We start from the raw sequence: 22,392 nt of genomic DNA, 5'->3' as shown, positions 1-22,392 counted from the left end.
GCCCCTTAACTGTCCTGACAGAGGTCTGAATAGTTTTGGCCTACATCTGAGCTATTATTTTGCTGAGTGAAAATGGGAACTTGCTGCCTCTTCAGTCCTGATCTCAAGATGTTGACAAGACCATCTTACTTTCTACTTTGGGGTCTTCAGTCGTTTGACCTAAGATGTGAGAGTTTGAATCTAAGAGCTCAAGAAAAGCAGAAGAATGAGACCAAATAATCCCCTAAAGACAGGGCTTCTCCCCCACCGTCTCCATCTATGGGGCCTAATGAAAGAATAAACCCACCTGCAGTCCTGAAATACAGATACTGCTCAAGTGTGAAGAATCTCTTGCTGGGTCCTGCCTTGGGAAGACATCTGAACTCTTCTGTCAGAGAACCAACATCATTCTGTACTAAGGCCAAAACTTGCCTTGGAAGGCTAAATAGGCTACCAGTCAAGCCTTGCCTAAGGCCTATTTCCCTAGGGAAGGGAAGCTGGTCAAACATTTTAGCACTTAGGACTTTAAAGATCCAAGTTAAACCTAGGATTTCCTTCATGTTTCTCCATGATTTTCCAATTAATGATCAATCAAACACTATACATTTCTCAAGGTTTGCTCTGTTCACAGCTCTATTATGGGCTATACTAGTAGAGGCTGAAAAAGAGTTAAACAAGATCTATCCTGGAGAGCTCACAGGTATGTCTTGAAAGGAGTTCTAACTAAATGACCTCTAAGGTCCTTTCTAGCTCTGAGAGTAGGTTATTCTAACACAGAAATAGTTTTCTTTGATCATAAGATACTCTGAATTTCTTGGTGTCTAAGTCCAGATGACTCTGATACTTGGATCCAAAGTTCTTTTGATCTTTTGCCTTACTGAAGCAGCTGGCTTTCATTACTGATTTTCCATTTGATTTTATAGTTAATGTATTTCAGGTTTCTATTCATTTGGGTCGCATTTGTTTAGAAAACAAAGACAAAGCTATCCCGATTCTGTCTCAAGATAAACATATCAGTACTTCTTTACTAACTTGGCAACTACAGTGTTTTGTTCTATTCTTAAATGTCAAACCAGAAGCAATATCTCAAGAATGTAGAACATCTGCTTAACTATGAAATTCCTCAGTGTTTGGTTCTTTTGGCATGATAGAGGTGGCAGATTTTGGTTTGAGCTATTTATTTATTTGGGCAGGCGTACCTGTTTGACTGCTAAAGCGGGGTATAGAGAACAGAAGGCCAAGTATATAATGAGAATCAGTAGTTAGGGGATTGAGAAGAGGAAAAGGAATAGGAATGGAAGTAATTAGAGAAATAGGATGAAAATGAGCAATGGGTAGGCAGGGAAATGAAATGGTTGTTAAGTACATAATAGTCAAACCTGTTTATTTATTCATCAGCTATCCAGCATATGTTTATTGAATGCCATTTATGTGCCAAATATTGTGATGGAAACAGTAGTTACAGAGATGAATGAAACTTGTACCCTTTTGTCAAGGGGTAATAGTTTCTTGATGAAAGAAAACTAACATTTTTTTCCACAACCATATTTAACTCTAACAATCACCATGTATGGTGAACATTATTATGCTCTTTTTATAGCTGAGGGAACTGAAGAAAAGAAGTTAAATAATGTGCCTAAGGATACAAGGTTAGTAAGGACTAGAGCTGTGTTCAAACCCAGGTCTGTCTGATGCCAAAACCTAGTTTTACTGCACCACAGAGCTTCTTATGTAGCTCTAGAAGGTAGAGAGGGGGAAACCTGTTCCCATGGCCATATCCTGAATATTGTTATTATCCAGAGCCTCTCTAACTCAGAAATCATAAATATCCTACAGAGACTACAAATATGTATATCTATGTATATATATTATACACTTATAGTATATATATAGTATATTATATATACTATATATATATATATCTACATGTGCACAAAGTAACATATATGTAAACATATATGTAAAAATTGCTTGTAATTATAAAAGATTGGAAACAATCCAATGTCAATTTAAAAGGAAATGGTTACATAAACTATGCTAAATCTGCCTAGAAAATACTATGCAGTTGAAAAAAGAAGGAAAAAGCTATCATGAAATTATAATTATGAAAACATCTCCAGGACATACTGATAAGGTTCAGAATAGTTTAAGAAAGTGGGAAAATGAGAATATATATTTGTATTTGCTTTATTTGCACAAAGAAGCACTGCTGAATACACAAGAAACTAATAAAAGTGGTTCTCTATAGGGAGCAGAGATGAGGGCAAGAATAGGGTGTTGGAGCATGACTTTTAAACATATATCTTTTTATGAGTTACTTATTTATAAATAAATAAAAAAGTGAAAAAAGAATCCAATAGAAAATGGGCAAAGATCATTAACAGTAGTTTCCATAAAAAGAAATACAAAAGGCTAATTAACATGAAGAGATTATTGCTCTCACTCAAAATTAAGGAAAGATAGATAACAAAATGTCATTTTTCATCTAAGAGTCTGGCAAAGATAAAAAAGATTGATAATATCAAGTTTGGCAGGAATATGGAGAAGTGAGCAGTCTTCACTATAGGTAGAAATATAAATGGATATAATCTTTTTAGAGGGCAATCTGGCAATATGTATCAAAAATTTTAATGTGTTTTCCTTTTGACCCAGCCAATTCACTTCAAGGAAACTCTCATAATGTATATTCACACAAATGTGCCGAAGTATATGTAGTATAATGGTGTTCACTTAGGACCATTTATCATAGCAAAACACTGGAGAAATTTTTTTGGAGGGGATACCTGCATATAAATGGAGACATTTAAAATGACAATCAATAAGAAACTGGTTGAATAAATTAAGGTATATTAATACAATGGAAAACTATGCTGCTATTAAATGAATTAGGAAGGTCTATACATATTGTCAGAGAGATGTCTAAGTGAAAAAAGAAAGTTATGGAACTATGCTTTCATTTGTGCAAGCTACAGTATTTCTTTTCTAGAAGATATTTATAAAACCCAAAATTTGAGACACATTCTCCCCTGAGTCTAGGTCACCAGATTAATTTGGTTTCTGAGCCCTCACTGTACCAGCCCTCATTGTATAGGAGCTTGAAAGAAAGTAGAACCTATGCTGTAGGACCTACATCTACAAAGAATTTCCTGCCTCACTGACAACGGGGATTATTAGAGGAAAATACCAGCCCCCTCCTGAAATAGCTAGAGACCTGATACTCACCGGATATCCGAACAGACTGTTAAATTGTCTGTTGTTGGCTTGCAGATACCTCTCTTGTTCTGAAAAAGAAGAGAGAAATGATGAGAAGGATGCCTCTCTGTAGATCAGCCTGGGATGCTGGCTGCTAATGAAGACTTCACTAGCTTCTCACACTTTTTCACTGAGGATATCTGCCTACAAATAGGATTTTGTCTCTTTATTCAAAGAATCAAGAAATACAATAAAATGGAAACCCTAAAGTGTTGAAGCTTTCTGGAGGCAAGAGGACAAGTAACTTCTGAGGAGTCCTCCACAATTAATGCTTCTAGTAATCCTAGATTATGTTTCCACAGATAACAGGCTGGTGTGCACCAACATTACTGCCAAACACAGAAACGCAGTCCTCCTTCATAAGTTAATTACAGATCCATAGTTTAAGATATCTGAGGTTCTTTCCAAGGCAGCCTTTCCTAAACTTGCTTGACTAAATTTGAATTAATAAATAATTACTGAGCATCTACTGCACAGAAACCAGTGTACTGGATGCTGTGGGGAGATAAAAAGATGAGTAAGGCAGAGTCCTGACTTCAAGGGACTTGCAATTTAGTGGAGTCAGCTTGATAACAACAACACATAACAAAATCATCACATCAAAACACATAGGTGTTACAAACTATTACAAGTAGCCCATTATTATGTTATGAAAAGTATTAAAAATGTATATTATCAATAGATCTTTCTGTCCTGAATAAAACATTCCTATAGCCCCTTCAATTCTTCATTGGTTCAACAAGCATTTACTGAGTTCTTAGCAGGTGTCAGGCCCTGTGTTATGAACACTCACGTATGAGTTTTTATGTGAACATGTTTTCATTTCTCTTGGGTATAAACATAGGAGTAGAATTGCTGGGTCATATGGTAACTCTAGTTTTAACATTTTGAGGAACTGCCAAAAGGGTTTTCACAGCAGTTGCACTATTTTACATTCTCACTGACAATGTATGAGAATTCCAATTTCTCCATATCCTTGCCAACACTTGTTATTGACTGTGTTTTTTATTTTAACCATCTTAGTGGATATGAAGTGGTATCTCATTGTGATTTTGATTTGCATGTTCATAATGACTAATGGCGACGTTGAGTATCTTTTCATGTGTTTTATTGAACATTTATATACCTTCTTTTTTTGATTTGCTTGTTTTTTTAATGAGAAAGGAAATTTTAAATTAATTAATTAATTTTGGCTGCGTTCGGTCTTTGTTGCTGCCTGAGGGCTTTAGTTGCAGCGAGCGGGGTCTACTCTTCGTTGTGTGGGCTTCTCATTGTGGTGGCTTCTCACTGCGGTGGCTTCTCCTGTTGTGGAGCACAGCCTCTATGTGCACAGGCTTCAGTAGTGGCAGCACGTGGGCTCAGTAGTTGCGGCGCATGGGCTCTAGGGTGTGTGGGCTTCAGTAGTTGTGGTGTGCGGGCTCAGTAGCTGTGGCTTGCGGGCTCTAGAGTGCAGGCTCAGTAGTTGTGGCACACAGACTCAGTTGCTCCATGGCATGTGGGATCTTCCTAGACCAGGGATCGAATCTGTGTCCCCTGCATTGGCAGGCGGATTCTTAACCACTGCGCCACCAGGGAAGTCCTATATATCTTCTTTGGAGAAATGCCTATTCAGATTCTTTGCCCATTTTTAAACTGGGTTAATTATCTTTTTAATCACTGAGCTATGCATTCTTTATCTATTCTGAATAGAAATCAGTTATCAGATATGTGATTTGCAAATATTTTATCCCACTCTGGTTTTAAATGTCATTTTTATAACGTACTAAATTCTAACATATTGAATATAATTCTGGGTTTTCTATTAAGTTCCGTTCTATCCATCTTTAAAAATATTTTTTGAATTGAAGTACAGTTGGTTTACAATATTGTGTTAGTTTCAGGTGTACAGCAAAATTATTCAGTTACACATATATATATTTTTTCAGATTATTTTCCATTATAGCTATTACAAGATATTTAATATAATTCCCTGTACTATACAATAAATCCTTGTTGCTTATTTTATGCATAGTAGTTTTTGTTTGTTAATCCCATACTCCTAATTTATCCCTCCTTCCATTCATCTTTTAAAGTATGTAACTTTTAATATAGGATAGCAAGTCTTCTTTTTTATTTTTTATTTTTTTATTTTTTTTGTGTGTGTCATTATCACATTTAATCCCTTCAACAACCCTGTGATGTAGCTATTCTTTTTTTTTTTTTGCTTTATAACAAATTTAATCAGTTATACATATACATATGTTTCCATATCCCCTCCCTTTTGCGTCTCCCTCCCACCCTCCCTATCCCACCCCTCCAGGCGGTCACAAAGCACCGAGCTGATCTCCCTGTGCTATGCGGCTGCTTCCCACTAGCTATCTACCTTACATTTGGTAGTGTATATATGTCCATGCCGTTCTTTCACTTTGTCACAGCTTACCCTTCCCCCTTCCCATATCCTCAAGTCCATTCTCTAGTAGGTCTGTGTCTTTATTCCTGTCTTACCCCTATGTTCTTCATGACATTTTTCTTTCTTAAATTCCATATATATGTGTTAGCATACGGTATTTGTCTTTCTCTTTCTGACTTACTTCACTCTGTATGACAGACTCTAGGTCTATCCACCTCATTACAAATAGCTCAATTTCATTTCTTTTTATGGCTGAGAAATATTCCATTGTATATATGTGCCACATCTTCTTTATCCATTCATCTGATGATGGACACTTAGGTTGTTTCCATCTCCGGGCTATTGTAAATAGGGCTGCTATGAACATTTTGGTACATGTCTCTTTTTGAATTATGGTTTTCTCAGGGTATATGCCTAGTAGTGGGATTGCTGGGTCATATGGTAGTTCTATTTGTAGTTTTTTAAGGAACCTCCATACCGTTCTCCATAGCGGCTGTACCAATTCACATTCCCACCAGCAGTGCAAGAGTGTTCCCTTTTTTCCACACCCTCTCCAGCATTTATTGTTTCTAGATTTTTTGATGATGGCCATTCTGACTGGTGTGAGATGATATCTCATCGTGGTTTTGATTTGCATTTCTCTAATGAGTAAAGATGTTGAGCATCCTTTCATGTGTTTGTTGGCAGTCTGTATATCTTCTGTGGAGAAATGTCTATTTAGGTCTTCTGCCCATTTTTGGATTGGGTTGTTTGTTTTTTTGTTATTGAGCTGCATGAGCTGCTTATAAATTTTGGAGATTAATCCTTTGTCAGTTGCTTCATTGGCAAATATTTTCTCCCATTCTGAGGGTTGTCTTTTGGTCTTGTTTATGGTTTCCTTTGCTGTGCAAAAGCTTTGAAGTTTCATTAGGTCCCATGTGTTTATTTTTGTCTTTATTTCCATTTCTCTAGGAGGTGGGTCAAAAAGGATCTTGCTGTGATTTATGTCATAGAGTGTTCTGCCTATGTTTTCCTCTAAGAGTTTGATAGTGTCTGGCCTTACATTTAGGTCTTTAATCCATTTTGAGCTTATTTTTGTGTATGGTGTTAGGGAGTGATCTAATCTCATACTTTTACATGTCCCTATCCAGTTTTCCCAGCACCACTTATTGAAGAGACTGTCCTTTCTCCACTGTACATTCCTGCCTCCTTTATCAAAGATAAGGTGACCATATGTCCGTGCGTTTAACTCTGGGCTTTCTATCCTGTTCCATTGATCTATCTTTCTGTTTTTGTGCCAGTACCATACTCTCTTGATTACTGTAGCTTTGTAGTATAGTCTGAAGTCAGGGAGCCTGATTCCTCCAGCTCCATTTTTCGTTCTCAAGATTGCTTTGGCTATTCGGGGTCTTTTGTGTTTCCATACAAATTGTGAAATTTTTTGTTCTAGTTCTGTGAAAAATGCCAGTGGTAGTTTGACAGGGATTGCATTGAATCTGTAGATTGCTTTGGGTAGTAGAGTCATTTTCACAATGTTGATTCTTCCAATCCAAGAACATGGTACATCTCTCCATCTATTTGTATCATCTTTAATTTCTTTCATCAGTGTCTTATAATTTTCTGCATACAGGTCTTTTGTCTCCTTAGGTAGGTTTATTCCTAGATATTTTATTCTTTTTGTTGCAATGGTAAATGGGAGTGTTTCCTTGATTTCTCTTTCAGATTTTTCATCATCAGTATATAGGAATGCCAGAGATTTCTGTGCATTAATTTTGTATCCTGCAACTTTACCAAATTCATTGATTAGCTCTAGTAGTTTTCTGGTAGCATCTTTAGGATTCTCTATGTATAGTATCATGTCATCTGCAAACAGTGACAGCTTTACTTCTTCTTTTCCAATTTGGATTCCTTTTATTTCCTTTTCTTCTCTGATTGCTGTGGGGTTTATTCCAGGAATGCAAGGATTCTTCAATATACGCAAATCAATCAACGTGATACACCATATTAACAAATTGAAGGAGAAAAACCATATGATCATCTCAATAGATGCAGAGAAAGCTTTCGACAAAATTCAACACCCATTTATGATAAAAACCCTGCAGAAAGTAGGCATAGAGGGAACTTTCCTCAACATAATAAAGGCCATATATGACAAACCCACAGCCAGCATCGTCCTCAATGGTGAAAAACTGAAACCATTTCCACTAAGATCAGGAACAAGACAAGGTTGCCCACTCTCACCACTCTTATTCAACCTAGTTTTGGAAGTTTTAGCCACAGCAATCAGAGAAGAAAAGGAAATAAAAGGAATCCAAATCGGAAAAGAAGAAGTAAAGCTGTCACTGGTTGCAGATGACATGATACTATACATAGAGAATCCTAAAGATGCTACCAGAAAACTACTAGAGCTAATCAATGAATTTGGTAAAGTTGCAGGATACAAAATTAATGCACAGAAATCTCTGGCATTCCTATATACTAATGATGAAAAATCTGAAAGTGAAATCAAGGAAACACTCCCATTTACCATTGCAACAAAAAGAATAAAATATCTAGGAATAAACCTACCTAAGGAGACAAAAGACCTGTATGCAGAAAATTATAAGACACTGATGAAAGAAATTAAAGATGATACAAATAGATGGAGAGATGTACCATGTTCTTGGATTGGAAGAATCAACATTGTGAAAATGACTCTACTACCCAAAGCAATCTACAGATTCAATGCAATCCCTATCAAACTACCACTGGCATTTTTCACAGAACTAGAACAAAAAATTTCACAATTTGTATGGAAACACAAAAGACCCCGAATAGCCAAAGCAATCTTGAGAACGAAAAATGGAGCTGGAGGAATCAGGCTCCCTGACTTCAGACTATACTACAAAGCTACAGTAATCAAGAGAGTATGGTACTGGCACAAAAACAGAAAGATAGATCAATGGAACAGGATAGAAAGCCCAGAGTTAAACGCACGGACATATGGTCACCTTATCTTTGATAAAGGAGGCAGGAATGTACAGTGGAGAAAGGACAGTCTCTTCAATAAGTGGTGCTGGGAAAACTGGATAGGGACATGTAAAAGTATGAGATTAGATCACTCCCTAACACCATACACAAAAATAAGCTCAAAATGGATTAAAGACCTAAATGTAAGGCCAGACACTATCAAACTCTTAGAGGAAAACATAGGCAGAACACTCTATGACATAAATCACAGCAAGATCCTTTTTGACCCACCTCCTAGAGAAATGGAAATAAAGACAAAAATAAACACATGGGACCTAATGAAACTTCAAAGCTTTTGCACAGCAAAGGAAACCATAAACAAGACCAAAAGACAACCCTCAGAATGGGAGAAAATATTTGCAAATGAAGCAACTGACAAAGGATTAATCTCCAAAATTTATAAGCAGCTCATGCAGCTCAATAACAAAAAAACAAACAACCCAATCCAAAAATGGGCAGAAGATCTAAATAGACATTTCTCCACAGAAGATATACAGACTGCCAATGAACACATGAAAGGATGCTCAACATCTTTACTCATTAGAGAAATGCAAATCAAAACTACAATGAGATATCATCTCACACCAGTCAGAATGGCCATCATCAAAAAATCTAGAAACAATAAATGCTGGAGAGGGTGTGGAAGAAAGGGAACACTCTTGCACTGCTGGTGGGAATGTGAATTGGTACAGCCGCTATGGAGAACAGTATGGAGGTTCCTTAAAAATCTACAAATAGAACTACCATATGACCCAGCAATCCCACTACTGGGCATATACCCTGAGAAAACCATAATTCAAAAAGAGACATGTACCAAAATGTTCATAGCAGCTCTATTTACAATAGCCCGGAGATGGAAACAACCTAAGTGTCCATCATCGGATGAATGGATAAAGAAGATGTGGCACATATATACAATGGAATATTACTCAGCCATAAAAAGAAATGAAATTGAGCTATTTGTAATGAGGTGGATAGACCTAGAGTCTGTCATACAGAGCGAAGTAAGTCAGAAAGAGAAAGACAAATACTGTATGCTAACACATATATATGGAATTTAAGAAAAAAAATGTCATGAAGAACATAGGGGTAAGACAGGAATAAAGACACAGACCTACTAGAGAATGGACTTGAGGATATGGGGAGGGGGAAGGGTAAGCTGTGACAAAGTGAAAGAGTAGCATGGACATATATACACTACCAAACGTAAGGTAGATAGCTAGTGGGAAGCAGCCGCATAGCACAGGGAGATCAGCTCGGTGCTTTGTGACCGCCTGGAGGGATGGGATAGGGAGGGTGGGAGGGAGATGCAAAAGGGAGGGGATATGGAAACATATGTATATGTATAACTGATTAAATTTGTTATAAGGCAAAAAATTAAAAATAAAAAAAAAAGAAAAAAAAAAATGAACAGGACAGTGGTATAGCAAAAAAAAAAAAATAAAAATAAATAAATAAATAAAATAAAATGTACAATTCAATGGTGTTTGTTATGTTCACAGAGTTGTGCAACACTGATGTCTATTTTTTTGTGTTTATTTAGATGTGGTGTTGTATAAGATTCTATTACTAAGGCTCTGATTAATTTTCTGCCCTACATGCTGCAATATCTATGCCCTCTTCCTTCCTACTATTTCTTCTTCTGTCCTTTCTTTCTAGTTTCTCCAACTTAGTTTTTTTTCCTTTGTGATTACACTTTTTTCTTTAATTGTTTTTCAAATCACCAAAGTAAAGCAAACATATTTTACTTGTAAAAGATCCAAACTCAAAAATATATAGAGAAAAAATATGAAGTTTCCTTTCCCACGCCTTCTCCCTTTCCTAAGGAAACCACTGTTAACAGATTGGCGTATATCCTTTGGGGGTCCCTTCCTTAGAGTATTTACTTACAAACATATACATATACACAAACACCTATATGTGTTTTTTTTTTTTTTTTTTTTTTTTTTTTTTTGCGGTACACGGGCCTCTCACCGCTGTGGCCTCTCCCGTTGCGGAGCACAGGCTCCAGACGCGCAGGCTCAGCGGCCATGGCTCACGGGCCCAGCCGCTCGGCAGCACGTGGGATCCTCCCGGACCGGGGCACGAACCCGCGTCCCCTGCATCGGCAAGCGGACTCTCAACCACTGCGCCACCAGGGAAGCCCCCTATATGTGTTTTTAAACAAATGAGATGCTACTATTTGTATTTCTCTGCTAGTTGCTTTTTTCTTTTCATAATATGTATTGTAGATCTTTCCATGTCAATACATACAAGTGTATCTCACCCTTTTGAATTTACTACCTAGTATTATTTAACTACCTATCAATACTTATTAATAATTTTTACTCTCGTGTTGTGGTAGTGGTGATGATAACAATGATGATATTTGTATCAATATATGTGTATGGGTGGTAAAGCGGAGGGAAAGGAGAAGTATAATAAATGGGACAAGCTTGTAAACTCTCCAGGACAGAGGGAGCTCTGTAGGCACTGTGCTAGGTAGATAACTTAGTAGATAAACTCAACATATATGCAAAACAGTAAAGTAAAAGTTCAAGACAGGATATTAATAAGATTTACAATGAATTGTAGAAACCCAAGAGAATTGAAGTCCACACAAAAACTTGTACATAAATGTTTATAGCAGCATTGTTTATAATAGCCAAAAAGTGGAAACAATGTAAATATCTATCAACTGATGAACAGGTAAACAAATAGTGGTGTGCCCATACAATGAAATGATATTCAGCCATAAAAAGGAATGAGGTACTAATATATGCTACAATATGCATGAACCTTGAAAACATTAAGTGAAAGAAGCCGGTCACAAAAGGCTACATATTACTTGATTCTCTATATATGTGTATATGTTATGCATATATCATGTGTAGAATAGACAAGTCCATATGGATAGAAAATAGATTAGTGGTTGCCAGTGGCTGGAGGTGGGGGGAATTGGGAGTGATTCCTAATGGGTACGGGGTTTCTTTTGGGGGTGATGAAAATTTTCTAAAATTGAATTATGGTCATGGTTCACAATTCTGTGAATATACTGAAAATCACTGAGTTGTGTGCTTTAAAATGGTGAATTTTATGACAAGTGAATTATATCTTAATAAGGCTATTATTTTTAAAAAATTATAGCAATCAAGCACTATAGGAATTCAAGAAGGAAAGATAATGCCAGGGGCATGGGAGGCACTGGTGGCTAGAGTTGCTGGAGAAGGCTTCATAGAGGACTTGCACTAAACCCAAAAGATGAATATAGATTCAATATATTGATAGATGTAGGGAACACGTATCTAGGCAGAAAAAAAGAACTTAATGAAATTTTCAGCACTGAGACTAGACAAGTTGTATGACAGTACAGTAGGTAGGAGGAGTCTGAAGGAGGCAGGAAACAAGACTATAAAGTTAGGCTTTTAATGAAGGCTAATGACCTTAAATTTTATCTAGTAGCTGACAAGGAATCCCAGAAAGATTCTGAGCAGGGAAAAATGTGATAAAACTGGAATTTCAGAAAGATTAATATGACTTATTTACAGAGGAACAGATTGCAGAATAAAGACTTAAAAGATTGCTGCAATAATCAATGCTTGAAACAGTGAGAGCTTGAACTAAGAAAGTAGTGAAAAATAGAAAGGAGAGAGTTGGTAAGCAAAATGCTGGAAGCAGTCAACATCCACTCTATGTACTATGTGTTTTCCAACCAGAACAGGCTGATAGCCCAGAAAAGGGCAGAGTTACCTGCCAAATACTGGGTTTGCCACTGTTATTTTGTTGACTCAGGCCAACAGGATGGACCAGGATTAACTGCTCACTGCTCCACACAGCACAAGCAATAACTCTACTGCAGTAGGTAGACTTAGCCTATCTGAAGGAATTCAGACCAAGAAAACTGGTTCCAATTACTTTTCATTGGTAAAAATTTTGACTTTTTGAAATGATCCACATTTATAAACATTCAAGTTCTTAATTATCTTCCTGAATGGGAGCACCAAGCTCTTATAAATTACTTTTTACATAAACGTTTACCTAGTATTTACCATGTGCCAGATACTGTCCCAAGTGCTTTACAAATATTACCTCATTTAATCCTCACAACATCCTTATGAGGTAGCACTATTATTAGTCCCATTTTATGGATGAGAAGCTGTAGCATAAAGAAATTAAGAGATTTTCCCCAAAATAACAGTAAGTGGTGGAGCTAGGATTCTAACCGAGACAGTATGGCTCCAGAATCCACGGTCTTAACCACTGTGCCTCCCATATGACCTTGACTTCCTAGCACTTACCATCTATATAATTTGACTTTTCTTTGTGCTATTATTTATTTATTTATTTATTTATTTTTTTTTTTTTTTTTTTTTTTTTTTGCTGTACGCGGGCCTCTCACTGCTGTGGCCTCTCCCGTTGCGGAGCACAGGCTCCGGACACACAGGCTCCGCGGCCATGGCTCGCGGGCCCAGCCGCTCCGCGGCATGTGGGATCTTCCGGGATCGGGGCACGAACCCGTGTCCCCTGCATCGGCAGGCGGACTCTCAACCACTGCGCCACCAGGGAAGCCCTGTGCTATTATTTAATGTCTTATTACTTAATTAAAGGCTGTCCCTCAGTAAACCATAATCTCCATTAGGGCTGGGATTCTGTCTAGTTTTGTCGCTATTGTATTGCCAGCATGTAGCACAGTGGCATTTGGTGATCAATAAATATTTGTTGAATAAATTAATCAGTCTTTATTGACTATCACATTCTTCATTAACCTTGAACTTACTGCTCCCTAAGTTATTTTGTCCTCTATATTTTCTTTTCTGAAAAAGTTATTTATTTGTTGAAGTATAGTTGATTTACAATGTTGTGTTAGTTTCTGGTGTATAGCAAAATGATTCAGCTATATGTATATATATATTCTTTTTCGGATTCTTTTCCACTATAGTTTATTACAAGATATTGAATATAGTTCCCTGTGCTATACAGTAGGACCTTGTCATTTACCTATTTTATATATAGTAGTGTGTATCTGCTAATCACTAATCCCAAACTCCTAATTTATCCTTCCCCCTCCTTCTGCCTTTGGTTACCATAAATTTGTTTTCTAGGTTTGTGTTTGGTTCTGTTTTGTAAATAAGTTCATTTCTATCATTTTTTTAGATTCCACATATAATTGATATCATATGATGTTTGTCTTTCTGTCTGACTTACTTTACTTAGTATAATGTCTAGGTCCATCCATGTTACTGCAAATGGCATTATTTCATTCTTTTTTTATGGCTGAGTAATACTCCATTGTGTGTGTGTGTGTATATATATATATATATATATATATATATATATATATATATATATATCTTCTTTATCCATTCATCTGTCAATGGATGTTTAGGTTGCTTCCATGTCTTGGCTATTGTAAATAGTGCTGCTATGAACATAGGGGTCCATGTATCTTTTTGAATTAGAGTTTTGTCTGGATATATGCCCAGGAGTGGGACTGTTGGATCATATGGTAGCTCAATTTTTAATTATTTGAGGAACCTCCATACTGGTTCAGCGGCTGCACCAATTTACATTTCCACCAGTGTTGGAGGGTTCCCTTTTCTTCACACCCTCTCCAGCATTTGTTATCTGTATATTTTTTAATAATGGCCATTCTGACCGGTGTGAGGTGGTACCTCACTGTAGTTTTGATTTGCATTTCTCTAATAATTAGCGATGCTGAGCATCATTTTCATGTGCCTACTGGCCATCTGCACGTCTTCTTTGGAGAAATGTCTATTTAGACCTTCTGCCCACTTTTTGATTGGGTGGTTTGGGGTTTTTTGTTGTTGTTGTTATTGAATTGTATAAGCTGTGTGTATATTTTAGAAATTAAGCCCTTGTTGGTCACATCGTTTGCAAATATTTTCTCCATCTGTAGGATGTCTTTTCATTTTTGTTTATGGTTTCCTTTGCTGTGCAAAAGCTTATAAGTTTGATTAGGTACCATTTGTTTATTTTTGCTTTTATTTCTATTGCCTTGGGAGACTGACCTAAGAAAACATTGTTACGATTTATGTCAGAGAAATGTTTTGCATATGTTCTCTTCTAGGAATTTTATGGTGTCATATGTCTTATATTTAAGTCTTTAAGCCATTTTGAGTTTATTGTTGTGTATGGTGTGAGGGTGTGTTCTCACTTCACTGATTTACACTGTCTTCCATATTCTCTGTTCATAAGAAGATGCAGGAGAAATTGGTCAGTTAGCCTGTTTTCCTCAACCCTCTCTCTTTCAGCAGTTCTGAGAGTAGGAGAGGACTTCTTGTTTTTTCCTTCTGTTGGGAGCTCCCTGACTTCCTCTTCCTAGAACCAGGGCCTGTGCCCTTGGAATGGGCTCCTTCCAGTAATCAGACAACTGCATAATGACAGAAAGTAAAGAAGGTATAGTGTGGCCTTAAATCAGTGACCTAACTTCATTCTCTGCACCTTCTCTATTCCTCAAAAGGAAGCCTAAATATAGAACTACAGTCTGGCTTGCTTTCTCAAAATTTTATGTTAGAAAAAGATTTCTTTTTTCATGTCAGGCAGCTTCATTCTTAAAGGTGGCTTGGGTGTGATTACCCCAGCTCCTTTTAGTACTTTGAATCACCACAGGAAAGCACGGAAGTGGTACAGAAATCCTCTCTAACACCATAGCCAGATCCACTTGCTCTGCAAAAAGTCTGCAAAAGATGACTTAATTAGCCTCAGCAACTGCTTTTCACATTAACCACTTCTTTTTTAGCAGGAGGCGGTTGTGAAGGATGGGGAGAGGAAAAGGAACACATGCTTTCCTGATGAACTTCCAAATAAAAGTACAAAATAAGAGTACAGATAAAAGAACAAAAGATGAGCAATTATAACTACTCAAATTAGAATTCTCAAATGACAGAACAAGGGAGCTTGTAATTGTAAGTACGAAGTATTTACTTCTGCAAAGTATATTTCCTTTCCTGATCAGTTTGCTAAAATGGTAGTTTGGTAGGCTGGCCAGTCTATTTATCTGTCATATGTGCAAGTGCACACACATGTGCATGCATGTGTGCACTTTTTAGAGGCAACAATAATGACATACAGACTTAGAGTTCACCTACCTCCATTTTGTTTGTCCTCACTTTCCTTTTCAAATATAGACATTGCAGAGTAGTTCCAGTTAAAATTCCCTTGGATTTCTGTAAAGGAAATAAAAAAATTTAGAATGAGAATTTCTCATTGCCAATACCACTTTACTTAAATGAATGTTTAAGAAACTTGGAACTTGATCTCTGAAATCCAAAATAAATCTACCTCTAAAATACATATGCTAAATTTTAGAATTCATTTCATACATCCTTATCATAAAGTTATATTTTTAAAACTTGGGAAACAGATTCCACTTCCTGGCAACCAAATCTAAGCTGATAACTATAATCTGTCAGAAAAATTAGCTGAAACTTGGGAACAGGAAAAATAAATCACTGGGTGATCTTTTAGTGAAGTTCTGGGCTTACACCTTTGATTAGTTTTCTGTTGGACTATTCTACAACCCCATAGGGCAGCAGTTAACTTGTAGATTTTCATCTAATATAGATATAAATATTTTCTCTCTGGTGGAAAAGATAACTCCAAAGGTTATGATTAATGTACTTTAGGACTTTAAGTAGTTTTGTATATAATTGAGAAATCTTAACTTTTTTTTAAATGAAATTGCCTATATATACACAGCTCCTAAATTTTTATTTGAACGGGTCTTAACATCTTACTGGTTCCCTCATTAATTAATGAGTTAAATAAAATCTGTGACACCTGTCCATTTTATATTTACATGAGAGTCATGTTTTTTAACCTTTTGAAAATTATGCTTTATCAAACCCCATGAGTATGCTACACAGAAAACTCTTCTATCTCTCCATCCTTAACCCAATTCAAAAAAGGCCAATAAAGTATGTTTATTTTAATTAATTAATTTCTTTCAGGTCTCCTAAGTCACTAAGTGTGCATAAGCCAAGACTAGAAAATATTACATGTATTTTCATCTTAATTATCCCAAACAAGATTAGATGGGACAAAAATCCATAATTTGAGGGGGAGTGTTAAGTCTAAGTAAAAAAGTGTTTACAGCCAAGGGATGTTTGGCTGTCAGAAAAAAAAATTACCTGGGCAACTGTGATCACTTTGGAATGAGAATGCATCTTCCAGTTCTGCCCTCAGTGAGTCCCAAGTGACCTCATTAAGGATACAATTCATATTTCAATAATCTAGGCAGAGTTGCACCAAATAACTTTAGGAGCCAGGGAGTTAATAGCAGTTAGGTGTAAAAAACAAGAAATGAAGTGCTGGGCATTGTGACCAATTGGTGAGTGCATGCTTCCTATAAAAGCATCCAAAGTTTTTAAAAAGTAAAATTAAATATTGTGTAGGCCAAAACAATTCACTTGTGCTGCAAGTTTTGTACCCCAACCTAAGGTCTGTTTCTTCTGTCAACAGAATCTGTGTGTTCCTAAGGAACGTGAGCAGTTCTAATAGCACCACTCTCTAGGCACCCAGTCCTACCTTCAGTTGCCTGAGAATTCTCAGGGACCCCCACAGTAGGCTTGGCGTTCCTACTGCTGAGAAAGGAGAGCCAAGGATGGGAGGTCCTGAAGTTCTGGATTCTCTCCAACCCCTGCAGGGCCATCGACAGCTTTGAGAGGGTAGCCTGGCCAAATGCACACAAGCAGCACAGCTTGGAATTTGAAATGGTTGTGACACTTAACAGCCAGCCAGGGACCTGAGTAATGACTATTTAGCTGGAACCAGGCACTCACCCAATCTTGTGACGCTCTCTACACGCACATCACATTACATAGCTGCCAACTGGAAAATACATTTAAGCTGTTAAACTCAGAGGAGGAGTAGAAGAATGGTAGGGAAGGGAAGAAGAAATAAATGCGATGTGGGAGGGAAAAGGGAAGAGATGGAGTAAAAAAAAAAAGGATTAGGAGCTAGAGAACTGGGTTTCATTTCGGTTTGCTACTAATTAACGACAATGTGACTTGGGGCAAGTTATTAACCACTTCATGCCTTAAATTTCTTCTAAAGTGAGAATAATTTTTTTTTAAGAAACAGAAAAAAAATTTAGCAGATACAAGATGGAGAAAGATCTGATAAGGAAAAAATTTGCCAGAGAGAGGTTTAGAGGTAATTATGTATTACAAACTAAGTACAACATTAGTTTCCATTAGGGAGCTAAGAAAAGCCGTGAGAGAATTAAATTAAATAATGTATGAAAACGTCTGCCACAGTACTTGACACAAAGTAGTCAATCAACAAATGGCAATGTTTTAAAATTTTAATATACACACCCACCAGATTAGTAAAAAAAAATGTAAGTCTAATAATATTGTGTTAGAGAGAAAGTGGAACCACTGGAACACTTACATACTGTTGGTGGTATTAAAAATTGGACAAACCACTCTGGACAACAATTTGGCCTTATCTAATAAAGTTGATGGAGCATTTACCCTATAACCCAGCTAGTCCATCTTATTTATATACCCTAAGGAAACTGTCATAATATGTCACTTACGAAGATGTGTGCAATAGCACTGCTCATAACAGCAAAACTGGGAAACCAACCAAATGGCTACTAATGATAGAATGGAGAAGTAACTTGTGGTATGTTCATAAAATGGAAAGCTACAGAGTAGCGAAAATGAGTGAGCTAAGTTATGCATGTTAACATTGTTAAATCTCAGGAATATAATATTTAGGGAAAAACAAATTGCAAAAGAATACATAAAATATTATTCCACTTATGTAAAGTTAAAGATCATGTAAAACTATATCATCAGGGATAAATACTTTCAAGGTAAACCTATAAAGAGAAACAAGGGAGTGAAAAATACCAAATTCAGGATGGAGGTTAGGGAGAGGGAAGGGGATGGGATGGAAAAAGCATACGGAGTGTTTCAAGCTACATTTGTGCTCATGGTGTTACTCTTTACAACTTACACATTTGTGATAAACTTTATATCTATTCAATATATGATAATAACAAAAGAACTAAAAAATTAAAGTGAACATACCAGATAGGAAATACTCTTCTTATGAGGAAGAATAATTACTCTGGAGAGTAATTTTTATTTTTATTAATAATTTTATTTTAGTTTTTTCAGCTGCGTTGGGCCTTTGTTGCTGTGTGCAGGCTTTCTCTAGTTTCATTGAGCGGGGGCTACTCTTCTTTGCAGTGCGCGGGCTTCTCATTGTGGTGGCTTCTCTTGTTGCAGAGCACGGGCTCTAGGCATGCGGGCTTCAGTAGTTGTGGTGCATGGGCTTAGTTGCTCCGTGGCATGTGTGACCCTCCCGGACCAGGGATCTAACCCGTGTCCCCTGCATTGGCAGGCGAATTCTTAACCACTGCACCACCAGGGAAGTCCTCAGAGAGTAATTTTTAATTAACACTTACTAAAAGAGTTGGCCCAATTCAGGTTACTACACGAAAAAATTTTTTTTTATTTTGAGATAATTTTAAACTTACAGAAGAGTTGCAAAAATAGTATAATTTCTATACACTCTCCACCCACCTTATGTTAATATCTTACATAACGATTAAACAATTAACAAACTAAGAAATTAACCTTGGTATAATACTATTAACTAAAGTACAGAAAATATTTATTTTTTCCCAATTCTTTCCACTAATGTCCTTTTTTGTTGTTGTTGTTCCAGGATCTAATCCAGGATCCCACATTACATTTAGTTGTACAGCTCCTTCAATATGTGACTGTTCCTCATTCTTTCCTTGTTTTTCATAATCTTGAGAGTTTTGAAGGGTATTGGCCAGCTGTTTTGTAGAAGGTGCCTCAACTTGAGTGTGATGTGCCCTTCTCATTGCATCATATCAGGGGATACATGCTGTCATATGTACTCCTAGTGATGTGAACCTAGAACGCTTGGGTAAGATGGTGTCTGCCAGAACTCTCCACTGTAAACTTACTATTTTTCCCTCTGTAATTACTAAAAATTTGGGGGGAGGATCATAACATTTTAAAAAGAAGATTGAAAAACACTAGAGTCATAAATGAGTCATCAAGGATAAGTCAAGAAATAACACCAGCCCCTATAAGACATGGTTATAGAAACTAAAGCTCTTTCACTTAGACATGAGAATCTAAAGGTAGAAATAAGAGGTCCCACCCTGAGCTGATAATCTCCAAGCTGCCTAGACCTTGAACGGAGTCACATAACATAGAAACAAGAATGACCTTACTAAAACTAGGGGTTGAGGGTGGAGTACTGGTCTACTGATATTTTAGCCTATAGAGTTCCAATTGGTATCACATTGCAAACCAACCTCAAGTTCCCCCAAGCCACAGCTGTGATTCTGTGCTGCCAGCATCCTGTACCCTCCCCACACTTATTATATACAAAAAACTGGCAAATATACTAAGTACAAAGTATTCAAGAAAGTTTTTATATATTTAGCTCAGTCTGAAAACTACATAAACTAAAACACAATGCAGTCTAGCAATGGCATATTTGTGATACAAGAATAGCCAATGACTCTTAGTACTAGAATATCATAGACTGCAAGCACGTCATTATTGGCTTTCAATGAACAAATCTGTCTTCCAGAGAGTAGAGTTCTTTACCAACAAAGGAACAAACCCCTGGCTGACTTGAATGCTTTTGGGAATCTGAGGGAAGGACTCTCACATAGAAGCAGATGTGCCCATCATCCCCTGCCTAAAATAAGAACTATGTTTTCCCCCAAACAGTTGTGTAAAATCATGGAAGCTTCCAGTCTATTCCATTAAAGTTTCTCTGCGTTAGCTCTTATATCCAATGTACAAATCCCCAGAGTTACTCCAGAAATCAATGTTCCCCCATCCCAATTCCCACCCCATGAATCTAGCAAAGGTAACAAAAGTTTTCTTTTTAATTTTTTCTTTTTTAAAAAAAAATGCAACAGAAGCACATATACTAAATAAATAAATAAATAAATAATAAAAAGCAAGCCTTACCCTGAAATGCTTTTAAACGGCACAGCCTGAAAACTGCCAGTACTCCACACTACACCTCTCTTCTCAGTTACAGTTCCTGCCTTATCCCCTCCTTATTTCAACCATAAATTCTTTCTGACTGGAAAACGCTCTAGGAAAACAAAGATCTTCTAAACTTAGTAACTTTAAAACTCTGGGAGGGGTAGGAAGACACTGAAACATCTACTAGTCTATGAAGCCATTTAGATGTCTAGATCTCCTTCAGCTTCCTACGTCTGATTCCCAGCTTCTGGGAACTTACCAAATTCTTTTTTTGTGGATTTTGAAATTGTTTTCTCTAGATAGGGAAAATGAAGAGAGTTTCAAAACCCTTGTTTGCAAACTGCTTCTTCCAAAGGTGGTTCATGGACCCCTCATAACCTTTCAATTAACTTGGATTTGGTTTCAAGTGGTTTAAAGCAAATAGCTGAAGATGAATATAAAACTAACTTCAAACACAAAATGGAGTAGAAAAAAACCTGCAAAACACTATAGTTTCTTAGCCACAGCTTTCATTTTCAAACTCATGGTCTTCCCCAGGAGTTACCTGCTCAGCCTATAAGGCAGGCTTTGTAAAGCTACTGTGTGCTACAAAACCCCTCTTTTCTGCCTAGAGCTTTAAATTGGGTCTGAACAAATATTGGAGTCCACACAATCTCCTTCTGGCGCTTGTAATTTTGCAGTCTCACAGAGAAAGCTCCTTATTCGGTAATATAATACTGATGCTTTGGGATAGTTTATTTTCCCTTTCTTTTAGTCTATAAAAATGAGTCAGTGTTTAGTAAGCGGGTCTTAACTGTTTTGCACGTATATGTAGTTAACAAATATCTGTTGAATGGAATCTTAGAAATCAAGTGCTATGTTCTTTGTTAAACAAATTTTATTTGTTTTAAAACTGGGGACAGGAGTGAGATAATAGAAAGAGTGCTGACTGTTGGGGAGTTTGAAAACTCCTGTTCTATTCTCAGCTGGATTCCTAAATTATTTGTGCCTAAAGCAAATGACTCTTTCCTTCAGTTCTCTAGCTTTTCTCATCTATAATAAAGGGCAATACCTGTCACTTCCCTTTGTCACCCCCCCCCAAATTTAATGCAAAGCAGGGTTTTTTCAAATACTATTATGTACAGCAAGGAGGTTTCAGAACCCTTTTCTGAAGTGGATTAAGGGTAGAGGGGAGCAAGGAGGAAGAAAAGGGTACACCCTCTCCTTCAACTTGAATAACTCTGATTTTATCTGGGATTTTCCTATATTCTAAATTGAAAAAGTAGTCTCTCCTGCTAAAAACAAAGTTGGAAGATCAGCTGGTGCTTTTGGGGTAAGTGCTTATTTGAGCAAGTTAAAATGTACATTCGTAGAGGGAACTCAACCTCCAGCCAGGCCAGGTGCAGTTCAAAGTCTTTAAACAGCCTCTCTCAATGTACCTAAGATTGGCATCTATGTGGTCTTGGCACAAATTCCCAACAAAAGCTGGAACTTCTGGGAACCACTGAAGATATTTCACCTCCTCACCTCCATCTTTTCTATTCCCACAGTCACCCCATAGTTCATTAAGGGCATCTTCTCCTCCCTTGTTTTCATGACAATTAATTCTCCTGGTTTTCCTCCTCCTGCCTCCTTGACAGCTCTGCAGTGTGATGTAGTAAATTTCGGCTGACCTAACTCTAAACCCTGGAGCCAACCAACACTGTCAAATGTGTGACCTTGGTCTAATGAGATAATCACTATGAACTTCTCCTTATCTCTCACATGAAGATAATCACTTCACCTTGGTTGCAAGGATTTTATAAA

General features: G+C 37.0%; 1 protein-coding gene across 1 annotated transcript in view; it reads right to left on the bottom strand.

Moving 5' to 3' along the window:
• Positions 1-22,392, bottom strand: part of LOC309806689 (phospholipid-transporting ATPase FetA-like) — a gene marked incomplete at its 5' end in the record, with an annotated part of 106,659 nt that overhangs the window by 53,982 nt on the left and 30,285 nt on the right. Inside the window, 3 exons of the mRNA XM_082625612.1 lie at positions 3,202-3,260; positions 15,697-15,774; positions 17,135-17,279. Coding sequence (XP_082481738.1) covers positions 3,202-3,260; positions 15,697-15,774; positions 17,135-17,279 — 282 coding nt within the window. The remainder of the gene's footprint in view (positions 1-3,201; positions 3,261-15,696; positions 15,775-17,134; positions 17,280-22,392) is intronic.

The sequence above is a fragment of the Mesoplodon mirus genome (assembly GCF_964341445.2).
Source record: "Mesoplodon mirus genome assembly, chromosome: 1".
Lineage (NCBI taxonomy): Eukaryota > Metazoa > Chordata > Mammalia > Artiodactyla > Ziphiidae > Mesoplodon > Mesoplodon mirus.
The sequence above is the reverse complement of the archived record's forward strand: the minus strand, read 5'-3'. Positions and strand labels throughout refer to the sequence as shown.